Source organism: Manacus candei, unplaced genomic scaffold (assembly GCF_025592945.1).
Source record: "Manacus candei isolate 608988 ecotype Guabito, Panama unplaced genomic scaffold, ASM2559294v1 h1tg000040l, whole genome shotgun sequence".
Lineage (NCBI taxonomy): Eukaryota > Metazoa > Chordata > Aves > Passeriformes > Pipridae > Manacus > Manacus candei.
Window position 1 is genome coordinate 783,648 of NW_026138088.1, and position 17,533 is coordinate 801,180.

Here is a 17,533-nt window from a genome sequence, read left to right on the forward strand (position 1 = left end):
GCTGGGTGCCCTTTGGCACTTCACCAAGAGCACAGGCAGCTCCAGCTCCCCAGCAGCCCCTGGCACTGGCTGCCCCAGGCGGGGGGAACTGCCCCAGCCACGAGCACTGCTGTGAGGCTGCTGCCAAAGGCGTGGGAGCCCGTGCTGCTATGATGGCCATATTTTTAGCCTCCTGCTCTGTGCCCCACAGGGTAAGAGGAAAATGCTAATTCTCACCTTGGGCTGTCTGGGCTTGGGCCAGCGCCATCACTGCCCCACATCCCCAGCTGGCAGTCCAACTCCCACAGGACAGGACCAGAGCTGCCATGTCCATGTCCCCTGACATCATCTGGCCCCAAGCCTGTGCCCTTCCCAAGAGTGCTGGCCCCTGCCTCAGATCCTGAGTGCTGAGGGCACCCCTAGCCCCTCACGATCTCCTACACGGGGCCTCGCCCTCATGGAACATCCGTGCGGGCACCACGTGCTCCACAGGCAGGGCGGCGCCGGTCCCAGCCCTGGTCAGCCGTGCTGGCAGGTCCTGCCAGTATTTCTGGCTCTGCTGCAGCGGTCGCCCAGCGCCGCCCGGGCTCCTCAGCACTGCTGGCTGGGGCAGGGCTGGCCCTGTGCACCCCGCAACTTGCCAATGAGCAGCAGCCATGGTGCTTCTGCAGAGCTGGGCCCCCACAGGCTGTGGCTGCACAGCAGGGCCATCTGGCCAGGCAAGGCGAGCACTGGCCTCAGTATCTGCAGCTGCTTCCCTGCTCAGCTGCTCGCTCAGGAGCTGTGCAAGCAGCATTAGTGCAGGAACAGCCTTTATTAAAGCAAAATAACCTACAAAAATATAGATACAGCCCGTGCCCCAGGCCTGATCTGGCAAAGGAGGAACAAGGCTCCTGCCCAGGGCAAGGACTAGCTCAGCCACACGGAGCCTTTGGCCATGGGTGTCGTATGCACCCAACTCTAGGGGCCAGGCCTGTTCCCAGCCCCAGGGTCGCTCTCCTCCTCCTCCCAGTGAGCGTTGCTCCCATGGGTGGAGGTTCCCTCCCAGCACAGCGCGCAGCTGCCCCAGTCCTGTCCTGGGCCAGGGCACGTGGTAGGGCGGGGGCTGTCCCCCGCCGAGGGGCTGCAGGGGCAATGCTGCTCCCCACAGAGCAACTTCCACGGAGGAGTGCAGCCATGTGTGCAGCCGGCGCGAGGGCTCCGCCGCACCGGGCAGCGCTGAGGGGTGATAAACGTGGGCACGGCAGAGATGAGCCCTGCCGGCGTGTGTGGGGGTGGCCATGGGACCCTCCCGTCCCCTGGCAGGGCACTCACTGCTCCTGCGTGCCCCAGGAGATGTAGTCGGGGCGCGTGGCCGCGTGATACTCGTCGATGAGCTGCTGCACAATCTCCCGGGAGTTGTCCAGCTCATCGAAGTTGTCCTTGAAGATGTCCTCCTTGCGGAACTGCTCCAGGAAGGCCTCCCGCTTGCGCAGCTTGTCGTACTGCCGGCACGTCCGCTCGAACAGCTGGAGAGCAGCGCGGGGTCACAGGGGCCAGGGCTCCCTGGGGACCCTTTCCAAGAGAACGGCACAGCGGCCAGTGGGACTGATGGAACCCTGGACCAGACCTGAGCCCTGCTGGGAGCCATCCACCCCACGCCCTGGCAGGGCCTGCCCTGGCTTTGTGATGGCCCCAGATTGAAGGGACACCAGGGGTGTGGGGCCCAGTGGGGCGGGGAAGGCACTCACCGAGGAGATGTTGGTATGGTTTGCCATCATGAGACCACTGACGCGGTGAGCGGACGGCAGGTAAGGGGACTTGCGGGACAAAGCCACCTGGATGCTGGCAGGGCCCCAGGGGATGAAGTTGGCCAACTTCCTCTCCCGGATCCGCTGCAGACTCTTGTGAACCTGGTGGGATGAGAACACCAAGGGGAAGCAGGGTGAAGGGCAAAAAGCCTGGTCCCAGCAGACCCACGAGCTGCTCCTCACAGGAGGCATGGCTGGATTTCAGCAGGAAAGCTGGATTTCAGCAGGACTGTGGCCTTTCCAAGAGGGCAGAGCTCATACAGGAGAAACCTGGAGCCAGTTCTCAGGCACTGTCCAGTCTTGCCCCAGGACTGCTGCACAGACAGTGACCATGCCCTTCCCTGGGCCACACCATGGCCATCAACACCTTAACGGCCATGGGAGCTCACCTGTGTAGGATCCACCTCCCCCTGGATGATGTTGAGGATGGCGATGTAGCAGTGGTTGGTCTGCCTGTCTCGCCCTGTGGACACCATCACGTTTTTAGGCTGCAACAATCTTCTCATCACGTCCAGGACTGTGGTTTTCCTCACACTGGCCACCTGCACAGGCCAGCCGGGGATCAGAGGGAGCAAGGGTGCTGCTCCCTGCCCTCCCACTGCCCAGCACGCACATACAGCAAGGGGGACAGCTGGACAGAGATGCCCTCGCCCCAGGGATGGAGCCACGTGCAAAGCCACATGCAGGATGAAAATCCCAACATCACACAACAGGCACAGCCAGGTTGAATGGACTGTCAGTGAAGCCTCCAGCATGGGGGCTGTCTGCCTCCCCCCAGAGCACAGAAGGATGAAGCTCAGCTGAGAGCAGAGGGACAGGGACCTGTTTCATATTATTGCTGTCAAAGTTGGGTCCTGTCCCACTGCTGAGGCAGAGAGCAGTGGGTGTTTGACAGGAGAGGGGTTGTTCCCCACTCCATCCCCTCCCTGCCCTGCCCAGCTCCGAGCTATGGGCAGACTGGCCACTGCCATCCCTGAGTGCTGTCTGGGCTTTGCTCAGCTGCCACCAGTCAGAGGGGTCACAGCTGGGGCCAGCACCCAGAGTGCTCACAGCAGGGACAGCTGGGTGAGGTGGCAGCTCCCTCCTGCACCGTCTGAACCACTGGCTGAGCCGTGCCCACACTCCTCCCTGGGAGGACAGATCACACACTGATACCCTTTTCAGAGCCAGCAGTTTTTCATATTTGTTTCTCTGAGCAACATCCTGAGGAAATGCATGAAGGGAGAAGAGAAGAGCAGCTGTTAGCTCCCGCCAGGCTGCGATGGGCCAGTGCAGGCGAGCACCTCTCGAAACAGAACTGCCCCACTCGCACTGGGGGGTGGAGGGCCCTGGCTGGGGACGAGCCAAATGCAAGCTGGGGATGAGCCAAATGTCCTGAGGGCTGGCAAGTCCCCCTCCCAGACACAAATCAAGCCCCAGGAAGGGGTTGACACCTGGAGCCCAACATCAGTTTTGGAGTAACAATGATCAACAGAGATTGGACCCAAATGGCCCAAGCTGTGGCCCGCAGGGCTGGCAGGGCCACTCTGCTGGCCTTGCTCAGATCATTTCTAAGGGTGGCTTTTTATCCTGTGATCTTGACAGCCGCCCTGATGCATGCAGCAGGTAGCCTGGCACACGGACAACTGCCTGCTCACGTCTGATTCATTGCACACACGGCCATCACGTGGTGTGAGCATACAGGCCTGGGATTTGGGACATGCAGCGACAGCTCACACCAAGACACGGGACTGACAGATGCTACAAGGTGAGCGTGGCAGCTTCTCCTGGCCTCAGAGGTGGGGAGGAGTGCCTGGGGCTGCCTTACCGACTGGTCGGTGGTGAGTGGCGTGTACCCCGTCATGAGGAAGTGCAGCCGGGGTGTGGGGATCAGCGAGGCGATCAGCCCGATGAGGTCGTTGTTCATGTACCCGGGATACCTGAGTGTGGTGGTGCTCGCAGACATGATGGTGGAGACCTGGGGGAGAGAACGGGGTCAGCGCCTGTGTCACCACAGGGTCACAGGGGGTGTCACAACCTGCCTCATGCGGCTGTGCCAAGGGAAGCTGGAGCACCCAGAAGGGCAGAGTGCTCTCACTCACAGCTCCAGGCTGCCCACCCATGAGCCCAGCCCATGGAGTAGTTTAAGATTGAGCTGAACACAGCAGGGAAGCCCCATGCTGGCTTCTCCCAAAGGAAGAGCCCTTCTCACCAGCTGGTTGATCTGCGAGAACGACGGATTCTGAATGTGCAGCCGGTCTGTTGCGATACGATTCAAGGCTGTGTTGTCCAGAACCACCTGCAAGAGAAACCTGGCTCCATGAAGGGCCTCGGAGGCAGCTGAGGAAGGGCAGTCCCAGCTACGTGTCTCAGGGCCCAGCACAGCCCTCTGTGCAGGTGGCAGACACTTGAAACCACAAGCTGACTCATCTGTGGAGTGTAACCGACACTGTCAATGGAAGCTCTTCCCTCCCTCCTGGCTGTGCTCCCCGCACTCTCCCCAAGAGCTCTGCCCCTGGGCCAGCACCATGCACCAGCACCAGCCCCAGCAGCTCCAGTGAAGCTGCTCCTGCCCTGCCACACACAGGGATCAGCTGCAGGGGACGAGCAGCATCTCGGTAAGACCCAACCAAAGGCCCCAGCACAGGCTGAAGGTGCTGCCTGGCTGTGGAGGTTGTGGGTGCTAAAAGCAATGCCAGGATCGAGTTCAAGCAGAGGCTGCAGCACAGCTACACAAGGGAAGCACAGACAGCCCTCGCTGCCTTGGGAAGATCTGCTGGATCCCAGAGGCAGAAATACCAGGCAGCTCTACAGGGGTTAGTACAGAGCCAACGAGGGTCCCTGGGACCACCACATCTGCTCGTCCCTTCTGTTCAGGGCACACTTGTTGCTACATCCAGGGCTCACAGGCACATGGTGCTGCTGCAGCACAGGCCCCAGCATGGGCCATGGTTCTGGGCTGTGGAGACAGGGCTGTCACCCCAAGGCTTGCTGCACCACGGGCCTCTTACCACACAGTCAGCATTCTGAGTCAGCCTCTTCAGTGTCAGCAGAGAGTTGTACGGCTGGACTACAACATCGCTCATCTCATCCTGGTTTGGGAACACAGAGTAGGTCTCCACCAGCTTCTTGGGATACCTGGTGAGAAGTGCAGCCATCTCAAGGGTTAATGCCGACAAGCCAGCACTCTTCCCTCCCACAAGCTGCCTTCCTAGTCTCCAGGGCTCAGGACAGGGTGAGTCACCAGAGCTGCAGCCAGACTGGCTCCCAGGGAGGGAGAGAATGTGTCCCAGCAGTGCCTACCCCAGCAGCACAGGAGCTGGTTGCCAGAGGAGCTACAGGGAGACTGAGCCATCCACAGGCTGATTAAGCAGCTGCTCACAAGCCTTTTCAAGAGGCTGCAAGCTTGAACAGGCCAGGACAGCAGCTCAGAGCCCACAGCCAGAGCCTCCCATCCTCCCCCTGCACAGTCAGGGTGTCCGCAGGCAGCTGCCTGATAAGAACAGCCAAGGGAAGGCAGAGCTTGGACAGTTTCAGAGCCTCTGAAGTCCCCAGGCATATCAGGAGCCGTCCCTCTGCAGGCAGCTCGCCAGGGATTGCACAAGACAGTGTTTGGGTGGGGGTGGTGGCTCTGAGTCAGCGCTCTCCAGCTCTCCAGCTCTGGGCAGGGTGCCCAGGCTGGGCCAGGCTCTGTGGTGCAGGAAGGGGACAGGGCTGTGCTCACCTGTCATTCAGTCTCTCCAGGAGGTACGAGCCCAGCCCAGAGCCTGTTCCACCAGCGATGGAGTGGCAAAGCACAAACCCCTGCAAGGAACCAGAAGGCAGTGCTGAAGCTGCAGCTCAACCCCAGTGCAGGCAGATAACATGACACCCCCAACACCTCCAGCGGAGACCTGCTGGCCAGGGCCAGAGCTCCCCATGGCAGCTGGGAGCACAGACACAGTGGAGTTGGCTCTGGCTCCTCTGGACTCCAACCACAGCTCCTCAGCCCACTCCTGCCCACATAGGTGGGATCCACATCTCTGCACACTCCGCAATGTGCAACAGCTGCTTGGGAACCTGCAGGATCCCTCCCACCCAGAACAGGCTTCAGAATAGCTCCAATGCCACCTCCAGGATCCAGTCTGTCACACAAAATGCAGGCGCACTTCTTCAACCCTTTCCTGGGTCCTCCACACCCCTTCTTCCTTCTAGAGTGACTGAGACCAAACTCCCACTGCCTGACTCCAGGGCAGCTTCCACCTGCTCAACTCCCACAAAAGGCTCCTGAATCTTCTGTCTATTTGTTTTAGCTGACATTTGCCCTTCCCCTGCTGCCACGTGACAGCCTGAAACGAACACCCAGCAGCCCTGTCTGTCTGTGCAAAGGGAACAGGTTCACGTGGACGGTATAAAGAAAAACGCCCCGTGAGCAAACAGTGAAAGGATTTCCAGGGCAGGCTGACAGGTGGAGTGGTGATGAACAAACCTCCTGTCCCTGGTTCCCCCCTCTGTGCCTTTTGCGCTCAGCCCCAGAAGCACACTGAGCAAGCTTGTGCACACCAGAGCGCTGAGCTCAACCTTACAAAGAGCAGCCTGGCTGGGAAAACACCAGGCAGGGCCACTGGATCCAAATCCCCGTTGTACTTACTTCCAAACTGTCGCTCCCATCAGCCTCTCTGTCTATTATGTCAAAAATATCTTCGTGGATCTTTTCTCCCTGCAAGAGAAACCAGACCTGGTTTTGTTCCTTTCCCACAGAACATGGAGAAGAGCTGCTCAAGCCTGCTGTGATGCTCAGTCAGACTGGCAGTGTGGCCCAGCGCCCCATGCCCGGGGTGCCACAGTCCCTGCCAGTGACGAGGTGTTATTCAGAAACTGGGACTGAGCTGCACGAGGGGGTCATGAAAAAGCCCTAGGCCTGCTGGGCTGCCCTGCGTCTCACCCAGTAGCACCAGAGCTGGTACCTGCGAGAAGCCACTGGCCCAGTTGTTCCCAGCTCCCCCTCCGTGCTCAGACAGGTAAATGTTTTCTGGGTTGTACAGGTTGGCATAGGGGGAGTTGAGAATGGAGTGGATGACGCGGGGCTCCAGGTCCAGCAGCACGGCCCGCGGGATGTAGTGCTCATCGTCGGCCTGCAACAGGAGCAGGAGAATCACAGCGCTGCTGCAGCTCAGGAAGGGAGAGCATGAGCCACCCCCTGGCCTCGGGCGAGCCCAGCACAGCATAGCCGGGCCTGGTGAGGGGGAGGAGGGAGGGAGGGAGGCTGGCTCTGTGCAGCCTGTGTCCCGGAGCACCCCCAGCACGGGCGGGGGGGGCTCTGGGTGCTTACATAAGGCACCGTCTGTGGCAGTGCCTCGTGCTGCCGCTCCGCCCACACAGCGCTCCACGGCCACACCGGGAGCGCAGGCGGGAGCCTGTCACTGGCTGTGAGCGGAAGGCTGGGCTGAGCCACCGCTCCAGCCAGCGGGGTGGGCACCCGCGAGGGCTGCAGAGAGGGCTGGGGCAGGCACGGACAGCCCGCAGCCCCGTGGGGCCGAGGGCAGCACACCCCACGTGATGTGTCCGCCCCACGGCCCGGGGTCGGCGGTACCTGGTAGAAGAAGACGTCCTTGCGGTCGGTGCCCTCGGTGGCGAACTCCTCCACAATGCCCTCGGGGCTGATGCCGTGCTCGGCGCAGAGCTGTTTCCAGAACTCGAACCCGACTGTGGGGAAGGGGCGGTCATACGGGACGGCCGGGCCGGGCTGGGCACCGGCACCGGGACCGAGACCGACATCGACAGTGGCACCGGGAGCGGGGCAGGGCCCGGAGCGCCCCGGTCCGCAGGCCCCGCCCCATCCCACAAGGCCCCGCCCCGCCCCACGAGGCCCCGCCCCACCTCACAAGGCCCCTCCAGTTCCCCCCCCAAAGCATCCCGGCCCCGCCCGGTGCGCGCTCCCCTGGCCCCGCCGCTGCCGAGGCGCACTCACTCTGGTTGCCGCACTGGCCCAGCTGCAGGGTGATGATCTCCCGCGGCATCGCGGCCGAGGCTCCGCTCCGCTCCCACCGCCCGCCTGGCCCCGGTACCGCCGCGTCTCCCGCCGGCGCCAATGGCAGTGCGCGTGCGCGCCTCGCATTTCCGGGGCAGCGCTGCACGCCCCCACCCGTGGCGGTGCCCTGGCAACGCGCGTGCGCCCCGGCAGGCGGCGCCAGCTGCGCCTGCGCCAAGATGGCGGCGCCCAGCGCAGCACTGCTGCTGCCGGCGGCGGGGGCCGCCATGCCTGCGGCAGACGCGCGCGCGCGGCCGGCGGACGGATGTTGACGCCGTGAGGGAGCGATGGCGGCGGCGGCGGCGGCAGGGCCGGGGTTCGGGCCCGGCGAGCGGCAGCGGCGGGTGCAGGCGCTGAGCGCGGCGCTGCGCGGCCGCCTCGGACCGTATGAGCCGCTTCTGGGCGCCCTGCAGGCCGCGCTGGTGTGGGAGCGGCCGGGCCGCAGCGCGCTGTGCTGGGCGGCGGTGCACGGCCTGTTCTGGTGAGCAGCGGCGCCGGCACCGGCACCGGGCCGCCGGGGGAGGGCGGGCGGCGGAGCGGCCCGCTGCCGCGATCGCCGGGGCTGCGGGGGCCCGTCCGAGCTCCCCGCGGCGACGGGGCTCGGGGGGCCGTGGGGGAGCCGCTCCCAGGGACGAACGGGCCGAGAGGAGCCGCAGGTTTGGGCCGCGGCACGTTCCGGACAGGAGGGACCTGAGAGCGCTGAGTCTGCAGCCCCGGCCCCCTCCGCGTGCTCCCCTTGTACTGGGGAGCATCAAACTAACCGGGAACAGCCAACCTGTGCTGTGGCGGTGCAGGGAGGGCAGCGGGCACCGCTTGCCTGGGACAGGGGGCTGTCCCGGGAGAACTGACACGAGCAGACCAGGGTCCCCCGGCAGCTGCCCCCTTCAGACTGAGTAGCACCTGCTGAATTTTCTCTCCAAGTGACTGGTTGGTTTTGGGTTGGTTTGTGTTACCCGTTTGTGTCTTGCACAGATCTGGATGGTACCAACCCCTTTCATTTCTTCCTCGCAGGTTCTTTGCTCTGACTTCCCTTCGTTTGCTTTTCCTGGTTGCGTTTACCCTCCTGGTAGTTGTGTGTATAGACCAGTGGAAGCATAAAATCTGGCCAGAAATTGGAGGTAAGTTGCAGCATTTGAGCTGATAGCAGCAAATCAAGCCCCGTTTCCAGCCCCATGAGTACAGGCTCTGTAGTGTCTGCAGTTAAATTGTTGGTTTTTTTGCTTTGAGGGTCTAGAAGCCATCAAGAATACTGCAGGCATGTTCTTCCTGGAGCTGGAAAATTCTAACCTGTGTGAACATAAGACATGTTTGTGCTTGTGATACTAGTATTTGTCTTGTAATCCTGAACCACGGGGTGTATGTGACCTAGTGCAGGTCTCAGCCAGTGACTCACTTTCTGAGCATTAAGTACCAGAGCGAGAAATTGAAGCATATGTGGAACTCATCTGGATTTCTCCTCAAAATCCATAATAATTCAGTTTAGGATGAAGATGAGTCCCAGCCTTGCTGTTGAGCAGAGATTTATTTGGGAGAAGAGGCATCTGAACAGCTGTTAATGAAGTTAGTCTTAAGCTTTCAGTAACCAAAGCAGTTATGTCCCTCCTTTGTGACATTAATACACTGATGAACACCCCCATTCCAAACAGGTTGAGGTCCCTTGGCTTTGCATGGTTGGTTTGGAGCAGTGTAGGGTCTGCATGCTCCCAGGGCTGGTTCCCTGACTAACCAGCAAATTCAGCTCTCAGCTTTCTGCTTCAGCCCATGTTCTCTGTAGTTCCTGGGAAGACATTAAAGCTTTTCTCGGTTTTGGAGCTTGGCTCAGGCTCCCTCTTAAGTGGCAGTGTCTGTCCAGCTCCTTCATCTGCCTGATTTTGATCTCTCAGGATAGACAGTACAGTCTTTGGTCACTTTTCAAGTCAAGCCTCAGTGAGAAAGTATCAAAAGCCTTAAATCCTTGATGCCTCCAGCCTGCAGGCTATTCCTGCTCCCCAGCTGGTATGGGGGAAGGGGAAGTGGTGTTTTGGCCAGAGCAGCCTCCAGTGTCCAACAAATACCAAGGAGCAACAGGGAGACTCTTGCAGTCCTGTACTGCCACACGTACACACTCAAGACGTGTTATGGAGTGATGCATCTCCATCCTGTAATTACAGTTAATGTCTTTTCCAGGTGTTCCCCAGCTCATTAAAGCTTTACTTAAATCCCAAGAGCTACGCATTCCCATGGCAAATTCCTTGCAACTAATGTAGTGTCTGTTCTTAATATTTTAGTGGCGAGACCTGACGAATTAGACAATGAGAGGTAGGAAACTAATTGACTCCTCTGCTGTGATACTTTGCTGTGATACCGTGTCATTGCCTGCACAAGCTTGGAATATCAGCTCCTTGGGGCGAGGAGGAGGGGGAGAAGGGAGAAGGGAGGATGGAGCCTGGGACGCCGTCAGGCAGTCATGAGAAGCTTTTGACTTGCCCAGGCCTTTGTATTGTACTTCATCTTTGCCTCATACCAGCTTCCAGTGACGCTTGCTTGATCCCCTGCCCCCTGAAGTTACAGGCGCTGCCTTGGAAGCAATTCCTCTTGTATGGGCCTCCAGTAGCAGGAAAACAGCATTTCTGTGGGAATTAATGAAGTCTTCTTGAGACTTGATAGGGAATGTTAGACAGGCTTGTTCCAGCAGTTGTTCCTGCATAGTTATGGTCTGACTGCAGCGTTAATAATGGGTTGAGAAATGCTGAGGTGTTGCCTCAGTGCTCACACCTGCCTCTCTGGGCACACCTTCCTGCCGCCACTGCCAGGCTGTGCTGGATGTCAGCGCCCGATTAAGTCACCTGAGCTGGTGCCAGAGGACAGTTGTCTTTATTCAATTTTTTAAGAGGCCCAAGCACAAAAGGAATTGCTCTTCCTAACCTTCAGGTACTTGTGACCAGCAGTTAAGAGGCACTAACAAAACTCACCAATTCAAGGCCTCCAAAGTAACTATGAAGTGAGGTGCAAGGCTGCTTCCAGACCTCGTGCTGAACTCTTGGAGGCCACAGTTGACCAAATAACTGCAGAAAAAGTAAATGGATTCAGTTGATTTGCCTCTATACTGCCCACTCCCTCCAGCAGCATGGAGAAGTCCAGGCCACTGACTGAAATTCCTGCTCCTTGGCTGCTGTGGGAGCGCTGGGACACTGGTAGAGCAGCAGTAGACAAGCTGCTTTGGGCAGGGCAGTGCTTGGAGGGCAGGTGACCCTCATCTCTAGAGCTGTGTGCTGGGGAGGAAGAAGCATTGAGACAAGCGTTTGTAACAAGGGACTTCAGCACTGACGTTGATGCAGTAATATCTGTTCCCAAATTCTGCCTTCACTGCAGCTGGGGATATGTCCACCCTCGGCTGCTTGGACTGCCAGAGCTCTGTCACCATTTGGCTGAAGGATGGGTGGCTGGGACCAACTTCTTAAATAATCTCTTCATTTTCAAGAGGCAAAGCCCTGGCAAGGTAAGAATGTACAGACCTCAGAAATAACCTGTTTGGTGTGGAGCCTCTGTTGACCACGAGGAGCCTCCTGTGCTGGCATCCAGTGCTGACTGAACATGTTCAGGCATGGGAGGTTGCCATGGGAGGTCTCCCACAACACTGTGGCTGTTAGGTGGTGGGGAGGAATGAAAAGCACAGGCAGAATGATCAGGTTCTAGAGGAGGGAGGAGAAAGTGAGGCCACTACTTAACCTTGGAAACTCACTGTCTCCCATGTCTTCAGTTTTGTCTTCTAGTGTGTGGAGTCTTCACTTTCCTGGCTGTCCTTGGCCAGTATATCCCTGGACTCTTGCTCTCGTACTTGCTGTGTAAGTAGATCTCTGTGCCAATACAGACTTATGTGTGAAAAGAGATGAGGGATCTGAATGTGTGAGGGATGGGGCTCCTCTGTGCAAAGGAAAGCTTGCGTGAATGGCTTTAAAATTTAAAATTATACATTCTGCCTGGAACGTGGTGGTTCTTGACCAGGACTCGAAGTCTGGTCTGGAAAGAACATGTTTGAGTGCTTAGTAATCACAGATCTGAGCACTGGTCGGCCTCTCAATTTTGTTAAATTGGCAGAGGCGATGGCACCAGTTCTCACAGCCTCCTGCAGCACTGCCCTCAGTGCCCAGACCTGCCGTGCTCTGTGTGTTGTGCTGCATCACAAAATGGGCAGGATGTTTGCCAAGCAGCATCCTGACCAACCTTCTAACGTGCGTTCCCACTCACCCCAGTGCTCCTCGTCCTGCTGTGGCCCCTGGCCGTGTACCACCGGCTGGGGCAGCGCATGTACCTGCGGCTGGAGCCGGCTCTGCAGCGGCTGGACTTCAGCGTCCGGGGATACATGATAGCCCGGCAGCGGGAGAGGCAACGTGAGTGCTGTGCCACTTCTGACCCCTCAGACCTTGGTCCTTGGTGCCTGAGATGGGCTGTGAATGGAGCCCCCAAGCCCTGGCAGGGGGTAGGAGTGCATGTCTGGCATGGCAAATTCTTGGAGCTGCCTTGAGAAGGGAGCGAGGCAGCTCTGCCTCCACAGCCACCTGCCAGGGAGCAGCTGCCGTGGGCTCTTCACGGCGCTGAGCTGCTCCAGTTCTCGGCTGCCAGAACTCTGTGTTCCATGTGATGGTTGCGCAGAAAAAGGAGGAAGGGATCGGTGCAAGGGAGTGCTAAAACATGTTCATCTCGGCAAAAAAACCTGCCGCAGCCGCAGTCAGGAGTTATCACAGCTCTGCTGCGGAACAGAGCTGGCTCTACTGTCCAGCTTGGGGTGTTGTGGTTCTGCACAGAGCCCTATCCCAGCAGCAGTAACAGCTTTGGCTCTGGTTTCTGGCAGTGCGTGCCCAGGCCCTCGGTCAGGAGGCCACGGACGATGGGAGCGACAGCGAAGAGGAGCTGGCTGCATTCTGCCCCAAGGTAACGGAGTGTCTGGGAGAGGGGGGAGCTTGGCTGGACAGAAAAAACAAAGTAGCTGAATGTGATGGAAGAGCAGATGAGGACATTCCCCTTCCAGAGAGGTCTTTCTCACTCTGTCCCCACTCAAGGATGTCCAGAGCTGCTCATGCCAGCTGCAGGCTCCTAAGCTGGGCAGTACACATGAATGAGCCTTAGGTACCAGCCTCCTTTGAGGGCTGGGTTTAACTAGAGGCCACTGGGTCATCTATTTTGTCTTGAGGCACAGGAATAAGCTCTCCAATGCTGATGTTTTCAATTTTATCTCCTATTTCAAAGCTGGATGACTCTGTGGTCGCCAAGGAACTGACCATCTCTGACTCGGAGCATTCAGATGCTGAGGTTTCCTATACTGAAAATGGGATATTTAACCTTTCAAGGGGCCAGACTCCCCTGACAGAGGGATCAGAAGGTGAGAGGAAATGGGCAGCTTGTGGAAGGTGTGGAATGCCAAACAGGCGCCAGTGTGACGGGTTGGAGGGCGGATGTGTTGTTACCTCATGTCCTTGAGGTCTGGCTCTTTGATGTCAGCCTTGCTGCTGCAGATGAGCTACAACTGCCTGTTTTGTTCAGAGCGTCCTCCTTCATTCCTGTGGCGCTTGAGTAGAGCGACAGCAGCTACTCTGCAAAGGCAGATCCAGCTCTGCCAGTCTGACTGTGGGCTCAGAAGCAGTGTGGTTGGGGGTGTGGGTGCTCCCCTCTGGCAGGTGGCTGGTTTGGCACCCGCATTCCTTGTGAATGAGTTGGGAGATCAGTGGGATCCGAATAGCTGGGATGGGGAGGAGGGCGAAGTTGAGGAGCGTGTGGTCTGTGAGATGCCAACAGCCTGCCCTGGGGAGGTGCTGGCCCAGCTCCTGATGGAGCCTGCGGGTGCTGGGCGAGTGCCAGCATTTAAAGCACTTTCTCCTCTTCCAGACCTGGACGGACACAGTGACCCAGAAGAATCATTTGCCAGGGATCTCCCTGACTTCCCTTCCATCAACCCAGAAGCAACTGGCATAGATGATGAAGACGACACCAGCATTGGGATCCCAAGCCTGGCATACCGCCCACAAGGGACAGAGGATCTGCATCTCCCGTACGACCCGGAGGAGTCTGGCGCTCTGCCATCAGTGCAGAATCTCACCAACAACATCGCTGGCTTTGTCACCAGGGGGATGATCCAGCTGGCACTGTCAGGAGCCCCTCAGCCAGGCTCCTCACGCAGCACCAATCCCCAGAGAGGGGCAAAGACTCACCTCAGAGCAGTCAGCTCGGACTTGGACACTGATGCCGAAGGGGATGATTTTGAACTGCTGGATCAGTCTGAGCTGAACCAGCTGGATCCTGCTGGCTCCCGAGGCCAGTAAGCCATCCCATCACTTCCCTCTGGTTTTCTATTGCGCGTCACGGAGGGAATCCTGGAAGGAAAAGCCTTGCACAGTTCTCTCAATCGTCTCCTGTGAGTCTGAGTGACGTGACAGCCAGTCCTGGCTGGGAACATCACTGTGACTTGTGACTCTGTAGCCTCGCTTGGATTTTAAAATAAAGGACACTGGTAATCCCTAGGGAGAGACATTGATGGGATAGGTCCACAATCACCCTGTGCTGTCTGCCAGGATGCTGCCTGCTCCAAACTTCCTCACCTAAGACAATAAATGTGGTGTCTGCAGCTCTCGAGGCCAGTGGGACCGACGGCATTGCCAGGGACAATCGTGCACTGACCTCTGGGGCTGATGCACAACCAGGGGAACAGGATGAGGCCCTTCAGGCTTGGTGTCTGGGACTCAGTGCTGTTCTGTCTCAGACAGCCATTCCCCACTCCTAAAACATTCACAAATCCAAGTCTTCTCTCCCAGCAATATCCAGCTCCAGGTGGAACCAACCCCCTTGCTCCACTGTGGACGTTGTGCAGCTGCAATGTTTTCCTTGCACTGGCCACTCCCTCGGCTCCAGCTCCTCGTGATGCTGGTTTTTAAGAGCTCAATGGCAATAAGACACCTGCTGTGACCACCAGAGTCCTGCAAGAATATCCACATGTGGCCCCTGCTCTTGTGTTGCTTTCCTGAACTAACAGCCTTTCTTGAGAGCCAACTAACACTTTGCTAGAACTCCCTGTGCTCCTTACCCTCGTGTTCCCGTGGGCAGGGCCGAGGTTTCCTGGAGGAGGGAGGCAGTGGGACAGGGGTGCCTGGGCAGCTGTGTGTCCCCCTGGCCCTATTGTGTCCAGCTTTGTGCAGGCAGAATCCACGGACAGGGGACACCAGCCTGGGCTGCCAGTGACTGAGGAGCTCATGCCCACTGTGGTCCCGTGAACAAACCAGCAGCCCCCGGGGAGAGCCGCCCCTGCTGTGTCCGCCGAGCTCCCCCCCTTGCTTTTCCTAAGCCATAGACCCGGTTCTGATCACGTTTGTGCAGCCAAGAACGTACCTCGGCAGGGACCCCATTACCGGCTGCTGTTTGTCTGACTCCGCCGTGCCGGGGCCGCAGCCAGGGGGGAGGCGGGGTGGGGCGGCAGCCTCAGACCCGGGAGTGGGGGTCGGTAACGGGTTGTTCCATGCGGGCGTGAGGCGTCTCACGGGCCGAGTTGCGGAGCCAGAGCGCGGGGGCTGCGCTGCTGACGCCGCGGCGGGAGGGCCGGGCGGGGGGCGGTGGGTGCCCGCCCGGAGCCCCCGCCCGCCGGTCCCGCCTCCCCGGGGCGCGGCTCCTCCGCCCATCGGCGCCGGCCCGGGCCCTGTTCCCGGTCGGACGGAGCGCGCGGCGCGCCGGAAGTGCCGCCAACCGGGGCCGGAGCGGGGCGGGAGGAGCGGGATGAGCAAAGGGCGCGAGGCCGCGGCGGGCGGTGAGTGCGGGAGGGCCGGGGGAGCCCCGGGCGGGGAGTGCGGGTGGGCCGGGGGAGCCCCGGGCGTTGGGTGCGGGTGGGCCGGGGGAGCCCCGGGCGGTGAGTGCGGGGTGGGCCGGGGGAGCCCCGGGCGGTGGGTGCGGGAGGGGAAGCCCGGGGCGGCCGCTGCGGTGCCAGAGGAGGCCGCGGTGACCGGGGCCGGTCCCCCAGGAGGCGGCGCCGCCGCCGTCCTGCTGCGGTACCTGCGGGAGCAGAACCGTCCGTACAGCGCCCAGGACGCCTTCGGGAACCTGCAGCGGGAGCACGGGCTGGGCAAGGCGGTGAGCGGGGCCGGGCCGGGGCGGGGCGGGCGCGGTCCCAGTCCCTGTCGCGGCTGACGGCGCGTCCCGCAGGCCGTGGTGAGGGCGCTGGAGCAGCTGGCGCAGCAGGGCCGCGTGCGCGAGAAGGCCTACGGGAAGCAGAAGATCTACTTCGCCGACCAGGTGAGCCCCGGCCGCGGGCGCCCTCTGCCCGCTCCAGCCCTCCCTGACCACCCCTCCCCGCAGGAGCAGCTCCCGGCCGCCAGCGATGCCGAGCTCCGCAGGCTGGACGAGGAGATCACCGCCCGCTCCGCACAGCTGCAGGCGCTGCAGCAGAGCTGCCGGCACATGGAGGCGGGTGAGTGCGCCCGGGCGGCCCCGTGGGCTCAGGGACAGGCTCAGGTCCTGGCTCTGCAGCCACCGGGAGGGTCCCCAGGGCACGGGCAGCTGTGCCCCGGTGCCGGCTGGCAGCCTGGCCAGTGAGTGGTGCCACCTCACCAGAGCTGAAGGACTTGAACAGCTCCATGACAACCTCCGAGATGTCCAAGGAGATCGAGGCGCTGAGGAAGGACTGTGCCAGTTACACGGAGAAACTGGAGAGGATTAAATCTGCCACCAACCACGTGACTCCAGAGGAAAAGGAGAAGGTAAAGAGCTGCCGGCGCTGAGCCTGGTGCTGGGCTGGGCCTCCACCGGGATCCAGCACATCCCTGATGGGCATTCCCAACGTGGTGCTGTTGGCAGGTGTGCCGGGAGCAGCAGCTGTACCGCCGGGAGTGGCGCCGGAGGAAGCGGATGGTACTCACTGGGGGCTGGGGGTCAGTGCTGGCCCTGCTGGGACGGGCCCCCCACAGCCCCTCACATGCCCTGTCCCGTCAGGCCACCGAGCTGCTGGATGCCATCCTGGAGGGGTACCCCAAGAGCAAGAAGCAATTCTTCGTAAGTACCGAGGCTGGAACTTGCCCGGGGCTGCTGAGCCAGGCCCTGACCTGCCCTGACCCACCGGTGCTGTACAGGAGGAGGTCGGGATAGAGACGGATGAGGAGCATGGCGTGGTGCTGCCAGCGGCCCTGTGAGGGGCTGGGGGAGCCTTTGCCCCGGGGAGAAGCTGCTGCTGTGGAGCTGCTGCTGAAACTTGGCTGTTGGGTTGTTCTGTTTCTCTTTTTGCAGGACCTGGGCTCATCCCGTGTATTTATGTGTTTAGAATTCTTTTGCAGTTGGAAGGGTGGTGGGTGGGAGAGACTTGGCACTGGCCCTCTCCTTGCAGAGGGATGTTGTTTCTTCCTGCCCCTCAGCACAGGGAGCTGCCAAACTGGGGTCCAGTGGGGCTGAGGAGAGGTGTGGGGGCACTGGTGCTGTGTCCCTGCTGTTCTGGTAAGAAAAGGGATGTGGGGGAGGTGGGGGGCACTGGTGCTCCAGTATGGAAAGAGTGAGGGACTGTCAGGGCTGCAGAGCTCTGTATGTGATCCAGCCCCTTCTCACCGTGTGCCTGAGTGGTCGCACAAGAATACGATCCATTAAACACCAGAATTTTGGTTCAGCTGTGCTTCCCTTTGGTGTTTGTCTGTTCAGAGGGTGTTGGGGCAGGGTTTAGGTCCTGAGGGGTGGGAAGGGTGGGAGCCAGGAGAGGGTAACATGAACCACAGAGACTAGAAGGGGCTTCTGCAAACTACTGGCTCTAGGACCCAGCTCTAGGAACACAGCAGCA

The 17,533-nt window shown here is 60.0% G+C and overlaps 3 protein-coding genes and 1 long non-coding RNA gene across 5 annotated transcripts; 2 read left to right on the forward strand and 2 right to left on the reverse strand.

The window, feature by feature from the left end:
• Window positions 1–774: 774 nt before the first annotated feature.
• Window positions 775–7,832, reverse strand: TUBG1 (tubulin gamma 1). Its single transcript, XM_051794702.1, has 11 exons — window positions 7,699–7,832; window positions 7,321–7,433; window positions 6,695–6,862; window positions 6,379–6,447; window positions 5,473–5,552; window positions 4,760–4,886; window positions 3,961–4,047; window positions 3,577–3,726; window positions 2,159–2,311; window positions 1,710–1,871; window positions 775–1,487 (listed from the first exon to the last, which is right to left on the reverse strand). Exons 1-11 carry the CDS (start codon window positions 7,745–7,747, stop codon window positions 1,290–1,292), a joined length of 1,356 nt encoding a protein of 451 aa, XP_051650662.1. The 5' UTR covers window positions 7,748–7,832; the 3' UTR covers window positions 775–1,289.
• A 198-nt stretch (window positions 7,833–8,030) lies between these two features.
• Window positions 8,031–14,356, forward strand: RETREG3 (reticulophagy regulator family member 3). The gene is made up of 9 exons (XM_051794564.1): window positions 8,031–8,239; window positions 8,770–8,876; window positions 10,026–10,056; window positions 11,110–11,236; window positions 11,498–11,582; window positions 11,991–12,128; window positions 12,590–12,669; window positions 12,985–13,117; window positions 13,621–14,356. Exons 1-9 carry the CDS (start codon window positions 8,046–8,048, stop codon window positions 14,052–14,054), a joined length of 1,329 nt encoding a protein of 442 aa, XP_051650524.1. The 5' UTR covers window positions 8,031–8,045; the 3' UTR covers window positions 14,055–14,356.
• On the reverse strand, window positions 10,100–11,488 carry LOC127474115 (uncharacterized). Its single transcript, XR_007905744.1, has 3 exons — window positions 11,253–11,488; window positions 10,710–10,802; window positions 10,100–10,367 (listed from the first exon to the last, which is right to left on the reverse strand). It is a non-coding gene; the product is annotated as an uncharacterized LOC127474115 (long non-coding RNA).
• Window positions 14,357–15,071: 715 nt separating the features above from the next.
• PSMC3IP (PSMC3 interacting protein) lies at window positions 15,072–17,365 on the forward strand. Of its 2 annotated transcripts, XM_051794566.1 has the most exons (8): window positions 15,371–15,526; window positions 15,737–15,846; window positions 15,919–16,008; window positions 16,072–16,183; window positions 16,327–16,472; window positions 16,570–16,623; window positions 16,705–16,764; window positions 16,842–17,365. In XM_051794566.1, exons 1-8 carry the CDS (start codon window positions 15,496–15,498, stop codon window positions 16,899–16,901), a joined length of 663 nt encoding a protein of 220 aa, XP_051650526.1. In that variant the 5' UTR covers window positions 15,371–15,495; the 3' UTR covers window positions 16,902–17,365. The 2 variants fall into 2 exon arrangements, with proteins under 2 accessions (XP_051650527.1, XP_051650526.1); XM_051794567.1 differs by having other exon boundaries at window positions 15,072–15,526; window positions 16,705–17,365.
• The last annotated feature ends 168 nt before the right edge of the window (window positions 17,366–17,533 follow it).

Excerpts from the sequence above, each read along its gene's own strand:
- RETREG3 (XM_051794564.1), top strand. The coding sequence starts at position 8,046 with ATGGCGGCGGCGGCGGCGGCAGGGCCGGGGTTCGGGCCCGGCGAGCGG. Across the intron at positions 8,240-8,769 it reads GCGGTGCACGGCCTGTTCTG|GTTCTTTGCTCTGACTTCCC; the intron begins GTGAGCAGCGGC and ends TCTTCCTCGCAG. Across the intron at positions 12,670-12,984 it reads TGGCTGCATTCTGCCCCAAG|CTGGATGACTCTGTGGTCGC; the intron begins GTAACGGAGTGT and ends CCTATTTCAAAG.
- PSMC3IP (XM_051794567.1), top strand. The coding sequence starts at position 15,496 with ATGAGCAAAGGGCGCGAGGCCGCGGCGGGCG. Across the intron at positions 15,847-15,918 it reads AGCACGGGCTGGGCAAGGCG|GCCGTGGTGAGGGCGCTGGA; the intron begins GTGAGCGGGGCC and ends CGCGTCCCGCAG. Across the intron at positions 16,624-16,704 it reads GGCGCCGGAGGAAGCGGATG|GCCACCGAGCTGCTGGATGC; the intron begins GTACTCACTGGG and ends CTGTCCCGTCAG.
- TUBG1 (XM_051794702.1), bottom strand. The coding sequence starts at position 7,747 with ATGCCGCGGGAGATCATCACCCTGCAGCTGGGCCAGTGCGGCAACCAG. Across the intron at positions 6,863-7,320 it reads AGGACGTCTTCTTCTACCAG|GCCGACGATGAGCACTACAT; the intron begins GTACCGCCGACC and ends CTCCTGTTGCAG. Across the intron at positions 4,048-4,759 it reads CTCAGAATGCTGACTGTGTG|GTGGTTCTGGACAACACAGC; the intron begins GTAAGAGGCCCG and ends TTTCTCTTGCAG.